General features: G+C 38.8%; 1 protein-coding gene across 1 annotated transcript in view; it reads right to left on the bottom strand.

Moving 5' to 3' along the window:
• The window catches only part of atl (atlastin GTPase), a 412,469-nt gene extending 386,442 nt beyond the window's left edge, over positions 1–26,027 (bottom strand). The window contains exon 1 of the mRNA XM_067140332.2: positions 25,642–26,027. Within this exon, the coding sequence (XP_066996433.1) occupies positions 25,642–25,720 (79 nt within the window). The 5' untranslated portion in view covers positions 25,721–26,027. The remainder of the gene's footprint in view (positions 1–25,641) is intronic.
• Positions 26,028–26,649: the final 622 nt, after the last annotated feature.

The raw sequence follows: 26,649 nt of genomic DNA, 5'->3' as shown, positions 1-26,649 counted from the left end.
TAATCGTTTTCGACCATACTTGTGTACGTAACACGAAAAACACTTAATAATGCTCTCACAAAATGAATAACAATTAGTTTCACTTTCACAGACTTCTCCGGAACTCTTCGTGTTTTGGGAAATTAGCGGCCTTCGCGATTCACTCAACACCACGCGGTTGTCTCTAGGTGGCGTTGATTCGCCGCCCGAAATCATCCCGATACCCGAACGCAGAACATTGCAGTGGTTTTTATTATACACTAGTGTCCAAAAGTTAAGCATAATCACTAAACGAGGCCATACCGTCTGATAGGAATGCCAGACGGATTGTTGAACAAACGGAAGTTGACTCACGCACCATATGTCACACAACTTGTCCAAAAACAGAGTCAGAAAGGCTGATAGCTAAGGTACACATTTGACAACCACTAACAAAACTTGGCAATGTCTTCCACAACAAAATATGCTGTTAATAGGGTGTATGGTTACCTCTAACGGCCACACATGCTTCGCAGCGACGTGGCATGCTTTCTATCAGATGGTCCAAGAGCTCTTGTAGCAGTCGATCCCATTCCTTCGAAACGGCAATGCGAAGGTCTTGGAGGGTCCCTGATGGAGGCTGACGGGATGCAATTAGCCTCCCAAATGCATCCCAGGCATGTTCTATAGGATTCAGATCCGCAGACCTCGCCTGCCAGTCCATGCGATGAATGTCTTCCCCAGCCAGAAATTACTCCACCAGAACAGCACGGTGCGGTCGGGCATTATCGTCCATTAAGAGAAAGTCTGGACCAACCGCACCTCTGAAGAGTCGAACATGTGGTCTCAGTACCTCCTCCCTGTATCTCCGAGCGTTAACAGTGTTCCTCGGACCACCCATGAAGGTGTGCAGGTCCCTATGGCCATTCAACATGGATGCCGCCCCACAGCATGACGCAACCACCACCATACTGGTCCCGTTCCACGATGTCCATGTGGTTGTATCGGCTACCCGGTTCTTCCAGATCAATGTGCGACGGAAATCGTTCTCCAAACTGAAGGGTGATTCATCTGTGAAGAGCACATGCCTCTATTCACACATGGTCCAGTTTCGATGTTCACGGCTCCACAGTAAACGGGCCCGTCTCTGTGCTGGAGTGAGCAGGACGCACACCGCTGGACGTCGGACAAACAGCCCTGCTGTTCTGAGCCTCCGGTGCACAGTTTGCCGGGAAACGGCAAACCCTGAGACGGCTGCAAGCTCCGCCGACAATTGTCTTGCAGGTGCACTCTAATTTCGTCGGGCGGTTATGACCAGATATCGGTCCTGCTGTGGGGTATTGGCCTACGACTAACATCTCCTGTGTCTCGAAATCGTCTCCAAAGCCTGGAAATGACATTTTGTAGCACATTCAATGATACGGCGACTTCGGTCTGTGTCTGGCCTGCTTCCAGGCGGCCGAGTATTCTACCCTGCAAAACGGGGTCCAAATGGCGTCGTTGTCATTATGTTGTCACGAGGCTACACTCCGCACACTATAACCGGGCAAACACGACTGAGGGTATATGGGGCGCAGGCACTGGCTGTGTTTACCTTGCGGTTACGCCGCTAGTCAAAGCAGGGAACACTCCTTTCCTATACAGAGGTCTTGGAGGTCCCTTGGTGGAGGATGACGGGTTGCAATTCGCCTCCCAAATGCATCCCAGGCATGTTCTATAAGATTTAGATCCGCAGACCTCTCTGTCCAGTCCATATGTCGTGAGATTTGCGGTCTATTTCCTGTTGCCCTGCTTTCTCGCAACGTATGCTTAACGTTTGGACAATAGTGTATTATTATAGACAGCTTACACATAAGCGAAATGATAATTCCGTTATTATTGTCGGGAGCTTTCGCTTTTGAATACTACGAAAGTGCGCGCATTCTAAAACTTCGTTTGGAAACTATTAGTGTTTTTCATTTTCGCCGCTCTGGTACCGGGCCCATGCCTAAATACGGCTCTGGTGGCAACAACTCGCTAGCATGGAAAGCCTTTAAAAACTCTCCGAGAGCTGGACAGGAAGCGTGATATATTTCTTAAATATACTGTACAAAACATAGATCACAGTATAACAAGTTAGTATTCGCATAGCATCATGAAGATGCAGATTCATCATGATGTGCAGCCATCTTAATTCTTACAGCAGCTTCCCCATAGGAGCAAAGACCCAGATAAGAGCGTTAACTGCCTCTCCAACTACGGGTTAGCTAAACTGGAGAATATTGTCTCAGACTGCACATAAACGAATGTCTTAGTACGCGTTTTCAACCCGGATGCCTAGGTAAATGTGCAAACTGCCGCATAAATCTAAACAGCACTTTTATCTGGATGTCGTAGGGCAGACCCTAAGACCTCACAGTATACAAATTAACTTCATAATTTCAAAGCAATACATTCACTGTGGTAATAATAATAATAATAATAATAATAATAATAATAATAATAATAATTGTACCGGGCGGTACACCTCCACGCCGCTAATTCAAACTTTGCGCCAGTTGAAAATCCTCTGCTGGAGGAAGTCCGAACTTTATCTAATGTATTAATTTTCAAGTTACCCAGAAGATGTCACTACTTGGAAATTTTGAAGTTTTTGAACTGGGTCGTTTTCGACGTATTTTTGTTTTGCTTGTAGTAAGAAGTGTGAACTTTCTCTTCTAGAGGACACTACTGAAGAACTACAATAGTGCACCCTAGTGCAAGGTGAAAGAACTGTTTTTTGGAGAAATTTCTATTTCAAAAGTTTGTTTCTTGTTAAATTTCTTTCTGGTATTGTTCAAGTTGGCTGTATTCCCCTTTCTTTCCCCTTGTTTTGAATTTAGCCAATCCCGAATTTCTTTAATTAATTTACGACCAATAAGGGGTTTCTTCTTCAAATTGGATATGCTGATTAACCCTAACCAATAAATGATTGTGGGCGGGTGTTTTCTTTCCTGAAACGCCTCGAACTTTCCGCGAGAGTATATAAACTGCTGATTTTAGGGTCTCTGCGCCACTTCAGTACTATCTTTCAGTGTGTAAAGTACATAGCAGGGGGCGGGAAGCGTCTCTTTCTTCGGACAGCAGTTCAACAACCAGGTAATAGCCGTATAATAACTTCTTCTCTTGCTAGCTCAGCAGTTTAACTCTCGGGGCGGGTCCGAAGCTTTTTCACCATGTAACCTTTCCCTAAAATGTAAAGACTCTTATTATCTATTCTCTTTTAAGCTTCGTATTGGGATAGAGAGTGCTTAACCCTCTCGAGCTCCCACTCATATTGTTTTGAGGTGAACTTATTTCTCACAACCGATTCTTCCTTAATGTAATGTAAATTGTTCTTTTCTAAAGTCACCTCCGTAGTATGGGATTAGCCCTTGCATTAGCGGCCTAGAGCCAGATTAGGTTTTAAACAAAAGGTATTAGGAGTGCAGATCGCTTCCTCTCAAATTGTTATTTTGGAGGTCATGTAATTAACCTTTTTCTCACTTAATAGACCTCAGTAGGTTGGGTATTTTACCCCGGTGTCTATGTCCTTAGAGGACAACTTGAAGGTGGAGTTTGGTGTGGCCTTTGATAGGCTTAAAGTTGAGAGCGAGTGGCTCTTTTTTGAAAATTGAGTATGTATGCCTCGAGGAGGCTTTTCTGTGTAATTTAGAGCAAGTGCTCCTGGGCATGAATGGGGTTTTCTGCCCCTCTGTTAAATCTTGTTTTGGGGTAAAGTTGGGCTAGTTGCCCAAGAATTGTGAGTTCGGGGCTCGAAGCCCAAATCCTGTAAATACTGTAATTGTACTTTTGTTGCCTTGCTACTCTGTACCTGCCATTTTTGTTATTTCTGCATTTTGAAAAGAAAATATAACCTTGTTAAATTTTAAATTAATTTTAACTTCGTAGCCTGAGACCTGTTCACCACCCGCACCTTCTTTCACCTCTAACTACCACGGAAAACTCCGTAACAATAACAATAATAATAATAATAATAATAATAATAATAATAATAATAATCATCGTACGGCCTTGGCTACCGTGTGCAGACATTTTAATTTGACGCCATCTGGTGAAGTGAGCTTGTTGGAGAAAGTAAATTTTGATCACATCTCCCTCGCGCGTGTAAGAACTAAAATGCCGGGTAAACATATCCGTTCAAACCTACGAATAGTAAACAAAGCCCTTTCTTATAGGAATCAACTGTGCGTAGTGGGGTGTACAAACGCCTACTTAGATTTATCTACTGAACTACAGTCACTAGAGACGAACACTTAGGAATAAAACATAGTGAAGAGAACCTTGGCTGAATTCGTCAGAAAAATGACCTTCGGTTTAGAGGGCTCGGTCGGGGGTTTTAACTGTGTATAATTAATTCCTCTAACTCTGGACTGGGTGTTCGTGTTCGTCTTAATATACACCTTCATTTACGTACAGCACATCACACTGCAAACCACACTATTATTTTGAAAAGGAGCCAAGTAAAAGCACTGCACTCATTTTGCTTTTTCTCTTAGGCCTCTACATAGGATTGGCTTTAGGAAGGGCATCCAGCCGTCAAACTGGACTAACAAAGTGTCGACTATATATAATTGGTGAATAAGAAGGAGGTAAAACAGGGAAATTTACAAGAGTGCATCACATGAATTCTGGCCGTGCAAGAATTCTCTTCCACAGGCCCCGCGAAAACTAATTCTGGAAATTCTGAATCGCTATGTAGGCGAATATGACACGTCCGAAGGCTGCATTTGTCCATGTTTTAATGCCCAGGAATCTAGGACATTATGCAACATAACACTGAATAAGTTGTGTCTTATTTTATCTCCACATTACACCCGGAAAAGTTGTACAGCTACTTATGAATCACCCTGTAAACCCCATAATAAAGAAACTCGCACAATATCGAACAAGTATACACAATTAGTACGAGAGATAACAGACTTCCTCTTGCATGATAACCGCAAAGCAAAAAGTTATACTCTACAGGAAGTTTTCAATGATTCTTAAGGCATTTTTTCTAAGGCAATCTAGGCAATGTAATTAGACATCTGGGTCTAATTAGACATGAGGGATAAGGATAACCCAGAAATCATTGGCAGTGATTCCTTCATATTGTATAGAACATTATTCCAAATGCTAGAGTGGGTAGTAATAAAGCAGCATAGGCTAATAATAATGTCTCCGAGTCCGGCTCCTTGTGTCAATGGTCAGCGTAGTGACTTTCGGTTCACACGGCCCCAGATTCGATTGCCGACCAAGCAACTAATTTCTCTAGCCTGGGGAGTGGATGTTTGGGATCGTCCTAATACACATCTTCAGTTACATACAACACATGACACTACCAATTAACACAAATTCACAATTTAGTGAAAACATCCATCTAAGTAAGTTTGACGTCAGGAAGGGCATCCGACAGTAAAACTAGCTTAAAATACATTAGTGGCGACCCTAGATAATTGGGGAAAAGTCCAGGAGAGACGAAATAATAATCATAAAGCCATAGAGGGACATTATTATTTTGAAAAGGAGCCAAGTAAAAACAATGCACTCATTTTGCTTTTTCTCTTGGGCAGACCTGAGCTTTTTCCTCAGGTGATATGCAATGCAAATGATGGGTTTGAGAAAGAAAATAATTACTTATAAGCATCCTTCGTTCCTTTCATACCATCAATCCACACATCAGGTCATTTTAAGCTTGACAAAGCTGGAATCACCAAATGATCTTCCGGAATAACAAGAAGTCGCGTGACGCAACGCAACCTAAAACCACTATCCAGCAACATTCCGCGTGCATGAGAATTACTAGTCCGTGGTATGTTCAGTGTTGCCAATTTGGTGCTTTTGGAACGAGATCTGATGTTTTTTAATGTCATCTAGTGCACAGTGTGGCACATTTGGCGCCATGTCTAAAGAAATTTAGTTTTCGGACGTAATCGTTTCCATCTGTTTGTGCAGGATCTCGGTGCCACCACAATAATATACTATCACTGGAAAAATCTCCATCATACTACTTGGGTCGAAGTGACACCATATGGAGATATGGACCTAAGCGAGGAAAACCCCTTTGTCGATAAAAAGGGGGGCTGAAATGCTCATATTTTCCTTCCTGTACTCAAACCCTGATGTTGAGGGAGTTTTCAGTCAGGTAACTTAATGGAGAAGAAAAAGAATCAATGGTGTCACAATGACAAGCTACCGAAGGCTGTAGTGGAAATACGGGCTTCTTGAGAGCTACAGTACTCTATTATATTCCGGATTAGGCTCTACAAGGGAAGAAGGGGGGGAAGAATTTTAATGGATAAACATAAGAATATATGTATTTTGTTTTCTCATAGGTACACTGAATATTTTTTCTGGTGCTTTTCCGATGTTTGAAATCTGAAGGTGTAGTGCCTTTTCATTTTGAGAATCGGCAACACTAGGTAAGCTGGATAGTGCATCTTCTGATGAAGCCGATCTCAGTGACGATGACGCAGTCTTACACCTTCTGTTCCCAAGAAAGTAGGTTCGATCCCGACTGAGATCGGTTTTGAGAAGGATGTAAATACGATAAATCCGTATAACGAACTCCTGTGGGAAAAAAATACATCATCCTGTGTCTCTTTAAATCTAAAGCAATTGAAGGAATGTTATCTTCAAACATAATTTTCTTCAGTTGAATGTTTTCATCACAAATGTTGCATATTGCAACCAGTGTGTTCATGAAGTGAAATAACAGCGTGCATTTTTTTTTTCTATTTGCTTTACGTCACACCGACAGACAGGTCTTATGGCCACGATGGGATAGGAAGGGCCTAGGAGTGGGAAGGAAGCGGCCACGGCCTTAATTAAGGTACAGCCCCAGCATTTGCCTGGTGTGAAACAAAGACTTTAATATTACTTATCTAGACTCACAGAGCGCGCTGATGCTATGCGGAATAATGAACACTTTCGCGCATCGCCATGTTGCGGGCGCTTCAGCTTCGAATGCATGGCTAGCACGTGGTAATGTTTACAGACCCTTACATGTTTTCGATTTGAATCATGCCTGTTAGTGGATCTGTTTTAGTATTATATGTGACGGGGTGATAATATATTGACAAATATTTTCAAGGAATGTGGGAGCTGATACATTACAGCAGTTTCGGCAATATTAGGCCTAAAGTTAGGCCTTACCTGTGGACTGGAAACATATTCACGAGGGTGAATTCGTGTGCAACCTTCATTTGTACAGGTTGCTATCGGAAGGGATCTGGTATTTCTTTTCACATGTGAGTAGAAAAATGGAACTGTTATAAAATAACTTTCAATTACTATAATAGAGACCTAAGCAGGTTATAGGGTGGTTGATTCGGAGAACGCATGGACATAAAGTTTAGAATACTTTGGCTTCTTTTTTTGTGCCTTTTTCCTATTCATCGGAGATAATTGTTTAGAACTAAATAGCTGTTCTGAAAAAGGCTACATATTTTTCACACAAACTGTGTTGCGGTATTACAAATTTGATAAAACTGGGCCTAGAATCCGTAAGACATGATTGATACAACTTGAAAAAACCTTTTAATATTAGGGTAAGGTATTGCTTCAAATTATCAATTATCTGAAAAATGATTTATTAGTTTCGTATGTCTTCATTTCTCCAATTTTTCCCATTTGCTTTATAATAAAAGAATACAATTGTTAATATGCTATTCCAGAAAAATCTGACAATATAAAGTCTAAATAAAGCTCATTACAATCTTGTCAATCCTAGTCTGCAGTAGAAAACGCTAATCAAAATAACTGTTCACTATGATATTAATCTTTTTCTTTGCAAGTGCTTTTGGTGCTCACATTAGAGAAAAATTAGAACGCACTTTCAATTCTTATGTGCTCAGATAATATTAATTCAGAATGAGTTTGTAAAAGCAGTATTATTTAAGAAGATAATAATATGAAGAGGGTTGTACATCTTAAATGATAACATTCGTACTTAAGCCTAACCGGGCGAATTAGCCGTGCGGTTAGGACCGCGCAGCTGTGAGCTTGCATCCGGGATATAGTGGGTCCAACCCCCATTGTCGGCAGCCCTGAAGATGGTTTTCCGTGGTCTCCCACTTCCACGCCAGGCAAATGCTGGGGCTGACTTTAATTGAGGCCACGGGGTCTTCATTCCCATTCCTAGGCCTTTCCTATCCCATCGTCGCGATAAGACCTTGCTTATCTGTGTCGGTGCGACGTAAAGCAAGTTGGAAAAAATAAAACTTAAGCCTAAACCACGCAGAGAAACTCAAACTAGCCATAGACATTCATTTCATTTTAAGAAATACACAATAGAAGACTAGCACCAGTGTAACAAATGTCAGGGAGCATTTTCCTAAATCGAAATAACACAATAATGATAACTTAACTTCTGCTCATCCAATTACGTTATTTCATATCCAAACCAAACCAAACGGCACAACAGGCCCGAAAGGCCATGGCCTACCAAGCGACCGCTGCTCAGCCTGAAGTCCTGCAGATTACGAGGTGTCATGTGGTCAGCACGGTGAATCCTCTCGGCCGTTACCTCACCGTCAGATAGCTCCGCAATTGTAATCACGTAGGCTGAGCGGACTTCGAACCAGCACTCAGATCCAGGTACAAATCTATGATCTGGCCGGGGATTGAACCCGGGGCCTCCGGTTAAGAAGTAGATATGCCACCCCTACACCGCAGAGCCGGCATTTCATATTCAGAAAATGATAAACATGTGTCTGATTGTTTTAGAAAGATTTCTGCAGTCATGTACTTTTTAAACAGTGTGTTCAGAGAATTGAGTGAAATTTCCTGTAGGCCTAATGACTTATCAGAGAGGAATCGTAAGCTATGTTACCTTTCATAGAAAGATTTTATTTCATAGGTTTCCTTTTTTGTTGATATTGAAGATTATTGTTATCGGTACAGGAGTTTGTAAATATTTAATTTATGTGTTCTCCAATCTGCTGAGAGACAGGCAATTTTTATCTCACGATATGTAATCACACAAGTTGTAGCCTGTTTTTTGAACATGTCTTTTTATTTTCAATAAAGCGAAATTGTAGAGTCTAGGTTTTTCAAGAAACAGATTGTCACGTGATCCTCGTCCTTTGAGTCTGGCCTTCTTGCCATGCATACAATGTTCAAACACATCAGTTACAAACATACCCTTATATTAAAGTGAGCGACATGATCATTTTCGAGGTACCACTAGTGTATTTTTGTAGTAGTGTATTTTTCAGTCTTCTTATTCAGTCTGCTAAAGTTTTTTTTTTTTTTTTTTTTTTTTAGGTGCGCCACCTATGGGCTATCCAAAGGATTTGTGTAGATTGTTCAGTTTTTTTTACAGAAATATATTTTAATATTACCACAGTATATTTATTGCGTGTGTACACGGTAGTCTGTGTAGGCTGTCATTAATTTTGTAGGGCGGATGTTTTCACGAGTGCGGAATATAAGTTATAGCACGAATTCCATACTATCTCCGCGTTAAGCTGAGGAGCGCCCGCAACATGGCGGTACGCGGATGGACATGTCTTCCCCAGTCACACGCTTCTGCGCAGCCAGCGGTGTGGGGCCTTGGTGTGAAAATGGGAAACCACGGAAAACCATCTTCAGGGCTGCTGACATTGGGGTTCGAACAGCGTGTACAGTAAGTGCAACATTTCCTAGTTCTCCTAATATCAGTATTATTGTTTTATGTCCCATTGACATTTTCGATTTTCGGAGATGCCGAGCTGCCGGAATTTTGTCCCATAGGAGTTCTACCGACAAGGGTCTGACGTATTTGAGCACCGTCAAATACCACCGATCTGAGCCAAGATCGAACCTGCCAACTTGGGCTCAGAAAGACAGCGTCTTAACCGTCTGAGCCATTCAGCTCGGTCATCAAAGTTCTTTTAAGATACCCTTTAGAGGGCGGAATTCCTGCTTTTCAATTTAATCTTTGTGAACTAACAGATGAAAAATGAATGGGACATCCCTGATTTGCCAAATACGTTGTGAAGCATAGTTTGAAACTTTATAACTGGCTTCATATGCCAAGAATATTTCCGGTACATAACATGACAATGAAACAACTTCTTTGGGAGAGAAGACATGTTATGCAAATGCTTTCCTTACTTTATAGTAAGCATGAAAATACCATTTTAAAAATAACTGCAAGTATGTAAAAAATTGTCACAGGGGAGACCGAATGAGGTCATTAAATCTAAAACCTGGCCAGCAGCAGAAGAGAACTACAAATCAAAGAAAACATTGTATCATTAAAAATGTCAACCACACTACACATATAACCACAAAATGACCCTGTACTATGACCTAGTTCTCGAAACAAACATCACACAAGAAGTTCGTCCAATTGTTTCCACAGTTGGTACACAATCCCACCCATAAACATCTGCCACTATAGACTCTGAAGGCCCCCTACTACTACGCACCTCAGCAAGTTAATGCAATGAGCTCTTGGGCGAAATTACCCGTTACATTTCGCTGTATTCAGACCAACATTGCTGTGTGGCAGTTAAAGATTGTGTGTTACTTCCTACTTTTCTTTTATAAGTTGTTTTACGTTGCGCCGACAAAGATAGGTCTTATGGCTACGATGGGATAGGAAAGCGCTAGTAGTGGGAAGGAAGCGACCGCGGCCTTAAGGTACAACCCCAGAATTCGCCCGGTGGGGTTCGAACCCACTATCTCCCAAATGAAAGCTCACAGCTGCGTGCCGCTAACCGCACGGCCAACTCGCTCGATAACTTCCTACTTATTAACAAGGTATCTTGCACTCACCCAGCTTTAACTGCCACAGAGCAAGGTTGGTTTGAATACAGAGAAACGGAACAGATAGTTTCGTCAAGGGCTTTTAGCTTTCTTACACCTTGACTCAATATCAACTTGTTGCACTACTGTCCAAGGAAAATATGTGTTCAGTAATTGAAAGAATCTACCTGTTTTAGTTTTGTATTCCGTACCTGACCTACGAGGTTTCTTCCCAACTGACTTCACTTTCGTCTTAGACACTGAATACTCTTTCACTGATGATCACACAGTGTTAATATTAAAGCGGTCTTTTAATTTCACTTTACAATTTGCTTTACACTGCACCAACACAGAACTAGAACAGGTAGATCATTTCAATTACTTAACACATACTTTCCTTGGACGGTAGTGCAACAAGTTGATATTGAGTCAAGCTGTAAGAAAGCTTGACGAAATTAGCTGTTCCGTTTCTCTGTATTCAAACCAACATTGCTGTGTGGCAGTTAAAGCTGGCTGGGTGCAGGATATCTTGTTAATAAGTATGAAGTTACCAACACAAGTGTTCGGACATATAATATATCCGGACAGATGAAACCACCATGCGATTTCAAAATTTTATCTACACTGCACAGCTAGTTTTTGGACACCCTATATGGATTCATTGATGCATCTTTACTTTGTCCCCTTTCCACAAATCCCCTGGACTAAAGAAGTGATAATCCAGTGTAAGAATAAAAGTGCATTTTATCATGAGATCTAAAACTAGGCTCCAGTATTTCACCAGGTAGGTAAAAGAAAATGCACTATATTACTGACAACCAGAATCAGTATTTCTGAATACAAAACATCAATTTAAAATATGTATTAATGTACCCACAGAGAGCAAGCTAGAAAGAACTGCAAGGTTATTAGATAAAGATTAAAGGCAGAAATCCTTCCATAAGACTAACACGAGAGCATTGACAAAATAAATTTCCATGTGAGACTTTAAGAGAAAAATTGCATCAGCACCTAGGGTTGGTACATCAAAATTTGTTTAACCATTTTTAATCAATCATCATTGATCTGCATTTAGGAATGTCACCCAGGTGGCAGATTTCCATCAGTTGTTTACCTAGTCATTTCTTGAACATAATTTCAAAGAATACACAAATTTCTCAAACATTTCCCTAGACAAATTATTCCAATCTCTAATTTATCTCCCAATAAATGAATGAATATCCCATTTTAATTCTAACTTTATCTTCACATTATTTTTCCTAAGTTTAAAATCTCCATTCATGCTTATTCACCCACTAATTTATTTTATTTATTTATTATGCCTTTGTAGGTGGCAAAGTTAGGGCTCTTGGCTCTCTCTTACACTTAACCACTGTAGTGATACATCATTGGGAGCAGGGTTTGAGTACATAATATTATATAGTAAATAATAACTTACACAAAAATACATTACACTTTTCTAACTCACATTCATTCGATCTTCCAGTCATACAAGTTAGTCAGCTGCATTCAGCAGGTAGTCTCGGCAAGCATTCCATGCTAACTCTCCACTGACAGCTCAGAACATACCACTCGTGGAGCAGCTAAGTCTCCTGACTCCCCTCTTCCCACACCAAAGTTAGCAATATTTTTGTAACACTACTGCCTTGTCAGAAATCATCCAGAACAAATTGTGCTACTTTCCTTTGGACCTTTTCCAGTTCTTATATCTGGTAATCTTGGTGTGGGTCCCATACACTGAAATCATACTTAATCAGGGTCTTACAAGACACTTATAAGAACTCTCCTTTACAGTTTACAATAATTCCTGAATTCCCTCATAACCATATGAAGCGAACTGTAACCTTTATTTTACACCCTAGTTAGTGTGATTACTCCAATGAAGATCACTCCTTATATTAACATCCAGGTACTCACAGTGATCCCCCATGAGGCACTTTCACCCCATCAACACAATAATTTAAACAGAAGACTTTTCTTCTTGGTGAAACTTTTCATGCCGTTTACCATTATACCATTGTCTGCCAACCATCTCACAACAATGTTAAAAACTTTCTTTAGTCGTTCACAGTAGTGTAACTTATTTACTGCTCTATAGTGCATAACATCAGCAAAATGCTAGATGAAATCGTGTACGTACTATAAATAAGATTTTATTAAAGTACATATAGTTATTTAAAAATTAAATTTTAGGTGCTTTGCCCTAAATTACCACTTCATGCAGCAAGAATAAAGTTATTTATAGCCTAGCCTGTAGGTGCTTTATTCCCCGACTTTACATTTTACAAATAAAAAATATTTATATGATCCTCATTTTCAATCCAATGCCACCATTTATATTAGACAGGACGATATCTATAAACATTTCAGCCTAATCTAAACGCCATCCTCAGTAGAAGCTCAATATTGCATTTACACAAACAAATTAAAAAACACTGATGAAGTGTGTAAAATTAAAGTACAATGATCATGATTGACAAAGTAAAAACATGTTGAGGTATAAAATCCTCTCGTCTGAAAACTCTGACATAAAACTTGCTAATTCTTTTTAAAAAAGAAAACACCCTGTTGCACAGCATAGTGAGACCGTCAAGAAAAGGAATAATAAGTGAGCATCATTTGTTAAAAGGCTTTACATACCAATTTTCATTAAATTCTATTCAATCATTTTCTTGTGGCTCGGCATTGATATGGACTTAGCAACAAAAATCGAAATTCATGAATATCTCTTCATAGCCAGTACGGAAAAACGTATAAGACATAAATGATTTCATTTCGCCTGCGAAGCAATCTGACTGGCTAACTTCAGCAGCTTATAAAATGACAATGGTGCGAGATATCAAATGATTTATTTTCAAACTATTTATCAATATGACTAACCCTCTAACGCACATACATATATAAAGCAAGAGCTTTGTATGAACATCGCTCAGAATTAAAAAAAGAATTTATGCGTATCATGAGAAAATGGCTGGACAGAATTTAATGAACTTTGGTATGCAAAGTCTGGGAATTAGGCACTACAATCTTAGGTTATAAATCATTTTATTCTCGCAGGTGAAATGGTAGCTTAGGGGAAGGCCTAAAATTTAATTCTCAAATATCTGTGTTATTACTGGTCCCATCGATAAACGCTCCATAACAATAGTTATAGATAATACAACTTAGGATCAGTTACATCTTATGCACTTTTATCGTAAGATATGAACTTCATTATGAACAGTACTGACAAATATTCTCAATTATAAGAATTAATGGAATGTCCATCAATTCAATGATGTATGTAGTATGTATAAATATAACTTGCATCATATATTTGTTATAATTGTGTATAATTTTTATACACTTTTATAGTACCAGCTATGATAACCAATATATTCATGAATTTTGATTATTGTGGCTTAGTCAACATCAAAGCCACGAGAAAATGGCTGAACATAATTTAATGAAAATCTGTAGGATATAAAGTTGGGGAATAAGACAAAACAGTCTAGGCTACAAATAACTTTATTCACGCTGAAGCAGTGGCGGCGCGTGACTTTCGTCACTGGGGGTTCAACAGAAGGAAATATCCCCCCCCCCTCAATATCTCCTCTCCCCCCTGTCACCTGTGCCATGACTAAGTTCAGAGAATGGGCATAACGGTGCACATAATGTGCATGCCTAAAATCTTCCCTGATGAGAACTTGCACCCTGAATGGTGACCACTCATTACATTTGCTCCATTGTAACCTTGTGAAATCAACTTATCTCTACTATCCACAACTTCACTCAAATAAAATTTTAAACACACTGCTATTGTCTTAGCATCATGACTAGAGGTTAGAGGAAACCCCAGAATCTTTCAACTGGCTTACCGTTGGGAAGAATGATAACAAATTGTGCTTTAGTTGATATATCGGTGGTCTCATCTGCGATTACCGAAATGAAGTGCGCTGTGGTGATCTTTTTTTCTCACGACAGATTTCATACATGCACGAAAGCAAATCATTCTGAATGTCTTTCGAGGTGCCTTTGGAAACAGTAGCTTTGGACAGATGGTCTCTGAATGCAACGTCAATTTCAGAATTAAAATTGGCGAGGCCTCGAAATATGCCAGGATTCGATGATTCACTTGTTTCGTCATGTCCACGCAATGCCATCTCAAACGCGCCACATACTTTACACAGCACATAACGAATTTTCCGTACTTGGTCGTTGTCTCTTTCCACAGTCAAATTACTGACGGTTATCGTGTCTTCCCAGGAGATCGAATTGTAACTGGGCAAGCATATGAGATTTAGAACTTCTGCGTTTCTTTATTATTATTTTTTGGACAGATATCCTATATCTACCACTCCGACTTTGGTCCAAGTCCCTTCGCTTTCATCACTCATGAATCATAAAAAAGGAAAACAAATCAACATGTTAGTAATTTCGCACCCACAGATCCACTCGATTATTTTATACGGTATAAATCCAATCTGAATTTACGCACGATTTCATTACTTTTACTTTTAGGATGCCTCGTTATATCAAGATCAGGCATTGGGCGTCCGGCATCCTTAATCTTAAGTTTACGCTCGAGAGAGAGAGACGGAGAGGTTGTCTTCTTAAGTATCATATCACTGTTCAAACTCATTATGTAGCTCCTTACCTTTCCCAGGAACAAAAATTATGGACGCAACTACAGTGCACAAAAATACACACACGGAGAAAATATTGTAACTTCTTTATGTCCTAAAAATTAAGTTTCTGAACGGTACAACAGTGCAGAAAAACACACACACGCTTGCACAGCGTACAATATTACGAATTATTATAACTACTGCAAACTGTTGTAAACGCTAGCATCACACTTGAAAAACAGTAAACTTTAGGGATGTATGTTCGCAATGTTCGTAACTTAATTTTAAGAACTCCTGTGGCTAGGCAATTAGCGTTTTCTTTGGTATTACATTCCTGCTACTCTTTGCCTCGGTGATTTTTAAGTTAATTTTCTCTCCAAAAAGTAATTATTCCAAAGAAGACAAAATTTGGGAAAATACATCAATTGGAATTTGGCAGTTTAATGTGACTGCTGGCAGTAATGATGCTCTTCAACACTAGCACTAATTATGTGCACTATTTTCTACTACGTAGTTGAATTCCTGTAAGGGCAACAGATGGCAGGCACATACCCCAACACAAGGTCAGTCTACCTTGCCCCAACACCCCCGACAACACGACTAGAGAGAGTGGCATATTGCGCATGCGTAAACCACGGATATCTGTTTCTGCGATATCCTGGTCTTGTCTACGTGCCGGCCGATGTCCCCCCGCACCTCGCCACTCCCTTCGCCCAGGTACGGACGGAGAGAGCGCCTTCGAAGGGGGTTCATTCCAGACAAGTATCCAGCCACGGAACGTGCGCAGTGCACATGAATTGAAAGCCAGTATGAGTATATTACGGATAGATGAGCTAAGCAAGAGCTTCGAGATTGACAAGGGAGTTATGAATATTAAGTAGCTGAATAAAATTTGATATAAACTGGCGGTTCATTGCGCCATTGCGCTATACCAGAAACTGCCACTGCGCTGAGGGAAATGATACTTTAGGATAAGGTCTAAAATGTAATTCTAAAATATCAAATGTTATTAGTGGTCCTATCGATTAAAAAACACTACATAACAAAACTTCAATTTCTGATCATGTCTTGCAGAGTTTTACCATGTGACTTATAACAGAAATATTCATGAATTTAGATTTTTATTGCTTAGCCCATCTCAACGCCCAGCATCGCTAACAGGGAAATATTGTTCAGTGGTGTTAACTGGCGATGGTGGTGTTTTTGTCATGATTTACGTCGAAAAACCGTGAGCTCATCAGGAACATCGGCAAGAAAAATGGTCAAGATGACCATCAAAATGAGAAAAGATCGAGAAGGAATGTCATGAAAGGAGGAGGAGGAAATAAAGATTGGAATAATATAACAAGGCAGAAGTTTGATAAATTTCTCTTCTTTGAAATAATTTAAGAACTGATTAGGTAAAGAAGTGATAGGCAATCTGTCACCTGGGTAACAGCCCTAAATGCAAATCAATGATGACTGAACTGTAACTGAAACAGATACATATTTGAAACTAAATACTTTTTAGAAAAGTTTCTTTCCTTCCCTTAAATGCAGGTAGATGAATGTTGCAAAGTACAAAGCATCCTGGAGACTTGAACTACAAATACCAGAATACAGGAATCCGTTGATTAATTATTATTTTTGTTTTCACGACCATATGCCAACATCATTATTATTATTATTATTATTATTATTATCATCATCATCATTTGAATATGAAGAGCATCTTTAACCACCAATAGCAATGACAGTTACATACTTTACCCGTGGAATACCATGTATTTTCTTGGAACTTCTTGAAAAAGAAACAAGTTAATATTAAATTATTATTATTATTATTATTATTATTATTATTATTATTATATATCACTTGTTAAAAACCGTGTCGACTCCTCTACCAATTCCTGAAATGTTATAGAGTAATAATAATAATAATAATAATAATAATGTTTAATTCTGTAACCATGCGTTTTTTTGGGTAGTTTATAAATTTATTTATTCAAAATTAGTTTTGTCAGATTGAAGAACCGAACATTGTTATTCATACAGATGCCAGTTCTTGAACTAAACATATGAATGAAATGAAGCATAGCACCAATCCTAGTACTTTGTGGAGTAACCCTTGGCTTTAATGACAGCTTGACACCTACGCTGCATGGAATTTACTCGCCTCGCTCACGTTTCATGGCTGACACTGTACCATTCTTGGGTCACCACTCGTTTTAATTCATCTTTGGATGAGTCTAGTGTCAGACCTAAGACAAAACGCTCGTTAATAGAGCAAACGCCTGGAAAGCCTTACATCTGATATGTTTTTGACACAACTATAAATCAATAATTTCCATAAATATACAGGCACATAGAACTCTTTATAACAAAATGGGTTGCGTATGAATAGGAAAGTGACATACTGTACATATGATAACAATGATATTTACAATAAGATACAAAAGTTGAAAACTGGAAAAGCAGCTGGAATTGATAAGATTTCCGGGGATATACTAAAGACAATGGGTTGGGATATAGTACCATATCTGAAGTACTTATCTGATTGTTTGGTTGAAGGAGCTATACCAAATGAATGGAGAGTCGCTATAGTAGCCCCTGTGTATAAAGGAAAGGGTGATAAACATAAAGCTGAAAATTACAGGCCAGCAAGTTTGACACGCATTGTATGTAAACTTTGGGAAGGCATTCTTTCTGATTACATTAATAACTGGTTTGATAGAAGGCAATTTGGTTTTAGGAAAGGTTATTCCACTGAAGCTCAACTTGTAGGATTCCAGCAAGATATAGCAGATATTTTGGAGGTCAAATGGACTGTATCACGATTGACCTGTCTAAAGCATTTGATAGGGTGGATCATGGAAGACTACCCTGGCAAAAATGAGTGAAATTGGACTAGACAAAAGAGTGACTCAATGGGTTTGTATATTTCTAGAAAATAGATCCCAGAGAATTAAAGTAGGCAAACCTCTATCTGACCCTGCAATAATTAAGAGGGGAATTCCTCAAGGCAGTATTATTGGACCTTTATGTTTTCTTATATATATAAATGATATGAGTAAAGGAGTGGAATCAGAGGTAAGGCTTTTTGCAGATGATGATATTCTATATAGAGTAATAAATAAGTTACAAGATTGTGAGCAACTGCAAAATGACCTCGATAGTGTTGTGAGATGGACTGCAGCCAATGGTATGTTGATAAACAGGGTTAAAAGTCAGGTTGTGAGTTTCACAAAGAGGAAAAGTCCTCTTGAGTTTTAATTACCGTGTTGATGGGGTGAAAGTTCCTTTCGGGGATCATTGTAAGTATCTGGGTGTTAATATAAGGAAAGATCTTTGGGGTAATCACATAAATGGGATTGTAAATAAAGGATACAGATCTCTGCACATGGTTATGAGGATGTTTAGGGGTTGTTGTAAGGATGTAAAGGAGAGGGCTTATAAGTCTCTGGTAAGACCCCAACTAGATTATGGTTCCAGTATATGGGACCCTCACCAGGATTACTTGATTCAAGAACTGGAAAAGATCCAAAGAAAAGCAGCTCGATTTGTTCTGGGTGATTTCCAACAAAAGAGTAGTGTTACAAAAATGTTGCAAAGTTTGGGCTGGAAAGAACTGGGAGAAAGGAGACGAGCTGCTCGACTGAATGGTATGTATTCAATAACACTAGAATGTTATGTTGCGAGCTGTCAGCAGAGAAATGGCGTGGAATGACATTAGTAGACGAATAAGTTTGAGTGGCGTCTTTAAAAGTAGGAAAGATCACAATATGAAGATAAAGTTGGAATACAAGAGGACAAATTGGAGCAAATATTCATTTATAGGAAGGGGAGTTAGGGATTGGAATAACTTACCAAGGGAGATGTTCAATAAATTTCCAATGTCATTTAAATCATTTAAGAAAAGGCTAGGAAAACAACAGATAAGGAATCTGCCACCTGGGTGACTGCCCTAAATGCAGATCAGTATAAAATGATTGATTGATGCCATTTATAGTTATGCAGTCAAAGTTAAGCAGGTGCATTTGACAAAATTCCCCAATATTCCCATTGATTTACCAAAATATTTTGGGTCTTCCACATTAATATATGTAGTCTGTCAAAAGAATTCTGGTCATCCCAGTGTATTGGAACATAATTTAGATTACAGGTGTGTGTGTGTGTGTTGCCACAGATTTGCTGCTAAAGCAAGTTTTACTTCCCTTTATTTGCAAATTAATTTTGAGCCTAAATAATTTACAGCGTACATCATTATGAATATGTTCAATAAATTATGACAGTCAGGTACCGAAATTGCAGAAATTTCATTCCTTCACTTTACAGTAGATACCAAAAACTTTTGAATGTGAATAGAGTTGATCTGAGACTTCAGTATATATTATAGTTAGATAACAATTCAATTTCTCATACAAACTGAAATTTGAATGAGGCAGGTTGCAACTTGCTGTTGAAGGCTTGCTCGGTGAAACAACTGTTGAGTTAAAAATGAGAGCATTCTCATCGGTACCTATCACTGCAATGCTGGTAGGTTACAACCTGGTGTATTCTCCATTCCTGCATTTCATTTTTCTTTTTGACTGCATGGTTTACGAGTGATGAGAGGCATCCTTCTTTTCGGAGGCTCTTGATGAGAGAAAATTGTGAGAACATCATTACATTTCAGAATTTTTCTTTCTATCTTCTCATAAGCAGCTCAAAGTGTGCCTAGTGAAATAAAATAATACGTCGGTCATTTCAGCAAATTACATTGTGGGTACTTAGATTATCTTTAAAAAACCTGAAATATCATGGGTTTGCTTCATACACATGCATGCGTGATGCATCAGCAGACCACCCTTCTCTTTTAACAACAGCAGCCCATTGCTTCTTTCAAATTGGGTTCCTGGGAAATACTTTTAATCTTCTCCAGCTGATGGTACCACCCAGCATTTTCACTAACTCTGCCTACTACAACCATTAAAGCAACATGTTTACAGTACAGTGCTAGAGAGGAAAACAGCCGTTCGAGTGCAACTCCAGGTGCGGCCAATCAGAAATTGAACCAACCTGGCCGCACTGAATCAATATAGTCACAGTAGCCCACTCCTAGGCATTCCTGTCCCACAAGTCAACAGCTGATTACAGCCAAACAAAAATAAGTAAAAGCATTCGAAAAAGGGAAGTCTCTTATATTTTTCCTCCCTTCTAGCATCTGCACTTTAATATCTCATAAAATACTGCATTATAATAAAAAGTTATTAACAAAACAGGTAGCTGATATTGGGTATAATAAAGTACAGTCTTAAGAAAGGACCTTCAAGATAGAGTGGATACTACTGATCGAAAAGACATATTGCAGCATCATTACCAACGGTTACGAAATTCTTTTGCTTAATGTGTCGTTCATATTCATAAGATCTTGAAGATTTGTTATGATATAGGTACATTCACTTAGCTGTTTGATGAATCATAAAATCAGTGACCATAAAAGCGCTTATTTCAAGTCATCCATTGAAGATAAACATATGCTCTCCCAAACATTTTTGTTGATTTCATCAAGAGCTATAGGCTAAATGTAACCCATAAGTTATCATTTTAATGTATCTATAAGAGTTCAGGCAACGTATTCACTTTTAACTTTGTCGACTTGCCTTGCCTTTTATTTTAATGATTTGCTCCCCCAGATAAGCTAGCTGAATCATATATAATCTAAAATAATCTGGAAGAGATAAGCTTTCTATGAATGAAGTATGGAGATCAGTTGAGTGGTTCCTGAGATCACCCTCCATGCACAAACACCTTCTCTCATGGTATTAGTATAGATTGGTGTCCGACGCATTGGCTGAATGGTCGGCATACTGGCCTCCGGTTCAGAGGGTCCCAGGTTCGATTCCCAGCCAGGTCGGGGATTTTAACCTTGATTGGTTAATTCCACTGCCTAGGGGGCTGGGTGTTTGTGCTGCCCCCAACATCCCTGCAACTCACACACCACACATAACACTATCCCCCACCACAATAACATGCAGTTACCTACACATGGCAGATGCCACCCACCCTCATTGTAGGGTCTGCCTTACAAGGGCTGCATTCGGCTAGAAATTACCACACAAAATTATTATTATTAGTATAGACCGGTACATACCAAGCATTCAGAAAGGTGGTGTCAGTGCGTCAACATGCCTAATTTATACTAACATTTAAATGGTATCTTCCATGTAAAATGTCCACAAATGAACAAATTTTAAAAATATTGATCATGAAATTTACCTTAAGACATTTCAGATTGGCATAAAGGATTGCACACCTCAAAAATTATTTAAATTTATACGACAATGCGTATTTATTATTTTAAGGCTTTAACATTGTTATGAATTCTAACTCCAGTTAAGTTACGTAATAAACAATTATACCATGTGGTCAAATTGTGCAGGAATAACAAGTATGAGTGATTTAAACTTCCTCACTACTCTTACAGCAAACTCACCAGTAATACTTGATGCTTCTAACATTTTCCATCAGGTAACTGCACTTAGCAAGACTAATTTTCAACCTGTACAAGATGGCAATATTTACATCTTCCAATATCTCAGGCATATGTATAATAAAAATGGTGCTGGAGGATAAAGTGATGATGATTACCATTTTAAGAGGAAGCACAACTAGGCAACCATCCTCTTCTGGAGGATGACTTTCCGATCCTGTAAAAGTATCTAGCTAATGCAAGAGGAATGTTTTCCCAATATTATCCTAGAGACATTCAATGGAATTCAAATCTAGGTTCCAATAAGTTAAACCATTCCATTAAGAGAGAATTCTCACACATCATCCTAAGTATAAGACAGCAAGCAGGCCACGACCCAAACAATGCACGGCCACGAGAGAGAGAGAGAGAGAGAGAGAGAGAGAGTGTGTGTGTGTGTGCGCGTGCGTGCGTGCACGCACACATGACAAACAAGCCACATGTGTTCAGCCTATAGGAACATGTTTCTTCATTGACCCCTCTTTTTGACCATCCTCACATGGAGTTATTAAGTGGAGGGGTAATTTAAGCTCCTTTCCCATCCTGTGCATGTTTGGATGTCTCACCTGCTAACCTATATCACTGTGCATATAACATTACATGTGCATGACAATAATAAATTGTGCTATAGCACAGAGAATAAGTACAAAAAACTCCAGAGTATATTCTCAAAAAAAAAATTACATGCCCTTATTATCGAGCATTCTTTTATCTATTTCACAAAATCTGCATGAAACACAGTTCAGGATGGAAATGTGCAGGATAATCCTTTCCTCTGTCAGTCTTCACCTAATTTTTCTTTTGCTAGTGGTTTAATATCACACCAACACATTGAAGGTATTGGCAATGCAAGGAAGGCCTAGGATTGGGAAGGTAGTGGCTGTGGCCTTAATTAAGGTACATCCCCAGCATCTGCCTGGTGTGAAAACTGGAAACCATGAGAAAAAAGGAAAACCCTCTTCAGGACTGCCGATGGTAGGATTAGAACCCACCATCTCCCAAGTACAAGCACACAACTACATGAACCTCACCACACAGCCAACTCGCTTGGATCACAAACTTTCTCTCCTACCTAATGACCAGAGGCAAATTCACAACTTATCAATAAATAGGCGCATGTTGTATTGTGCAACCACGATACTTTTTTTTTTTGTTACCTGTACTGGAGTGTAAACATTTCCAACAACGGTGGAAAAGGCTTTAAGGTAGGGCCCCAGCATTTTTCTGGTGTAAAAATTAGAAACCCACACTTCAGGGCTGCCAAGAGTACAGTTCAAAAACTATCTCCTGAACACAAGTTTACAGCTTCACGTTCATCATTCTCTTTTGAATAATGTAACCTGTTGGCTAACATTTGCCAAGTGAGTTGGGTATCAAATCTTCTGGATTGAAGATTGGCTCCTTGTATCCTCAATGAAGTTGAGACTGTAAACTTGTCCATTCTGAACAGCAGTACACTTATAGAAGTTATGGAAACTGAAGACTTTCAAAAGTTCCTTTTCACTGAAAGGGGAACACTGAATGATTAAGGAATAGAGGAACAGAATAATATATCAGTACACTACTGGACCACTTCTAGGGATCCTCATGGCTGGAAGCTCCTGATCTTAAAGGCATTTTCCTGTGAGATCACATGGAGAACACAACTAAAATCTTTTCATTAATCTTCCTCTAAAGCAATATTTTCTATTAAAAATATACATAGATGGTGACAATCCCAGTTAAATGGAATACCTTGATCCTCCAAGTTGGGGGCTGGGCTAACAACCATTCCCCGATAAAATATCAACTTACAAAATATTGAGGGAAAACCCAGAATGATCACCCGACTGCGATCTAGCACAAATTCTGGACACAAGAAGGGTGGTTGTAACCAGAGGACTGCAGCATGCAAATGAGTCGGATGGCAGAACCTCAGAAGAGGCCAAGGTTCACCATGGATTGTAGTGCCACAGAAGAAACCAGTCCTAATAACATGAGGGTATGCTGGTAAACAGGGTGAAAAGTCAGATTGTATGTTTCACAAGAAAAGTCCCCTCCAGTTTTAATTACTGTATTGATGGAATGAAAGTACTTCATGGAGACTGCTGAAAGTAGCAAGGTGTTAATATGAGGAAACATCATCATTAATGTAATCACATTAATGAGGTTTTAAAGAAAGGTTACAGATCTCTTCTCATGGTTATGAGGGTAGACCATAGTTAAGGGTTATAGTAAGGAAGTAAAGGAGGGGGTGTGTAATACCCCAATTAAGAATATAGTTTCAGCATATGGGTCAAGAGAACAAATTGGGCAAATATTTGTTTACAGGAAGAGGAATTAGGGATTGGAATAATTTAAGGGAGATGTTTCATAATTTTTTAACTTCTCTGGAATCATTTAAGGAAGGAATGGTTAAACAATTGATAGGGAATCTGCCATATGAGTGACAGTCCTAAAAGCAGACCAATGGTGACTAACTGATTGATCAATAACTGTAACTTTTAAAAACTGATTGTAGCTTCATTCTGCTAATGACCAGCTTTCTGGCCACAAATCACTCAAATTATTGTGACCCTAGTCTGCATGTTCTGATGGGAAAAATTGAAAATTTCATCACTACTAAGCCTACCTACCAAAGCATTGCTAACAGGAGGAACAAAAGTCACCAGTAATGAACGAAGATGTGGGTAGGGAGCAATATCCTGTTTCTTTAGTTTTTGATCATATTTTCAAGGTGACAAAAGAGCCCTTTTCTCACAAATTGTATGCATAATTTACATTCTGAACCCAAAATCTCATCAAGACCATATTCCCATCCTGCCAACCACAGCTACATCCACATCCTAAGAGAGGCCCTCATAATATACTTTTGTTGACAGAAAATAAATTAAAATTTGAGAAACATCTTCTTGATAGTTTTAAACAGCCAAAATAAAGATCGGAGGGAAAAATAAACGACTAGTATGCATTTTAACCATTTTTAGTAAAAGGAAAGGATTCAAATATTTTACGCTCAATGTGAGGTACAAACATTGCATGTAGTTTTAGAAGCATTAGCCGAAAATTGTCACTACCCAACATATTAATCGTCCCCATTTTATTTCGTTCTATTCCACAGGTAACCATAACCTACAAAACAGGAACACAGACTTCACAAAGAAAATGAAATCACAGGCAACGTGTATTTTTTTTTTTTTTTTACAGGTAAATTTTACTCACTTTCCTGTAAAAATGCACAACATTAATGGAAGTTAAAATTGTCATGCGATACTTTCTTCAGTCACAAGCAAATTACATATTGGTAAGGACTTCATTAGCAATGGCCTGAAAACTGATATAAACATCAGCTGGACATAGGTCAGTTGACTGCTAAGTTAGCGTACATCAAACTAGCCTACTCTACAAATATTATAGGCCTAACCTCATGACAATTTCACACCTCGCAAGGAAAGAACTACATGACCTATACGCGATAATTATGTTTTAAAAGCGTGCGTATTTTCAGTTGGAAGAATATTAAATTCAGCAGATATTCGTAGGTAGAATAGTGATAAAACACTTAACCACCCACAGTATAACCTATAGATTTGAACGTAATTCAATACAGCTGACACAGCTATACGACTACAGTAACTGGGATTAAATCTGAACATACTGATATGGGCAGGGAAACTAAAATAAATCATCTTATGTGCATTACTAAAAACGACATATGATACAATTAACTAACCCTACAACTCTCAAGAAATTCTCACTCGCGCCCCAACGTCACACGCAGCATGACTGTCAACTTATGCTTCTGATAGAGCGGAGATGAAAAGTAATAGTCGATGACATTGTTCACCCAAGGAAAATGAAATACAGACGTACCTTGTATGCATTCTTGAATTTTTGTACCATGTTTACGTTGTTGTTCTCTGTCAGCCATACTGCTCACATCGGACGTCATTTCCCACACACACTAGACACTACCAAAGCACTATTGTGTTTGGGAAGTTCCACTCCATGTATTAATACAAGACTGTGAGACCAACTCACAACGAAGTAGGGATAACTGAGGGAACGGTCTATTTTTTCCGCCCCTGTTACTCACTCTCACCACAACAATGCAGCAAACAGCTGTTTTATTAAACAACAACAATGTTTAAAACAATGCCACTTGATCAAATGAATCAACGATTCATTAAACGGCCTCGTAATGTATTTCTTTTTTCAAATTTAAACTCACAATGTCACGACCACTGCGAAGATCTTACTTCAAGTGTTTTCAATTCAAACAGTAATGGTTCAACTGTAGACATCTAGCGGTAGAAGGAAGAACTTCTACAATTGTTTTTCTATTCTATATTAATTATCTGGGAATAATTTCATTTTTCACAGCCAAATGTACACCGCACAGCATTATTATTATTATTATTATTATTATTATTATTATTATTATTATTATTATAGATAAATTACTTTAAGAATAATTGGTTCACATGTAGTATATATAAAGAACATCTCTCCGGCATTCCAGATGTCCACAAGGGTCCAAAAGAACCTGACACATCTGATCCCAGCTTGACAGGTTCGATTTTGGCTCAGTCCGTTGGTACTGCATTTGAAGGAGCTCGAACATGCCAGCCTCGTGTACTATAGGTAGATTTTCTGGCACGTAAAAGAACTCCTGCGGGACAAAATTCCGGCACTTCGACTTTTTCGAAAACCGTAAAAAGTAGTTCATGGAACGCAAATACCAAAAAAGCACGCAGATACTTAAAATTGCATTCCCCGTTTACAATCTAATGGCGAAATATTTTAAAAAGTGCCGTACAAATTTTAGTACAAAATATTTAGTTAATTTTTTAAAATATTGATACAGATGTCATCGATCTC

The sequence above is a fragment of the Anabrus simplex genome, chromosome 2 (genome assembly GCF_040414725.1).
Source record: "Anabrus simplex isolate iqAnaSimp1 chromosome 2, ASM4041472v1, whole genome shotgun sequence".
Taxonomy (NCBI): Eukaryota; Metazoa; Arthropoda; class Insecta; order Orthoptera; family Tettigoniidae; genus Anabrus; species Anabrus simplex.
The sequence above is the reverse complement of the archived record's forward strand: the minus strand, read 5'-3'. Positions and strand labels throughout refer to the sequence as shown.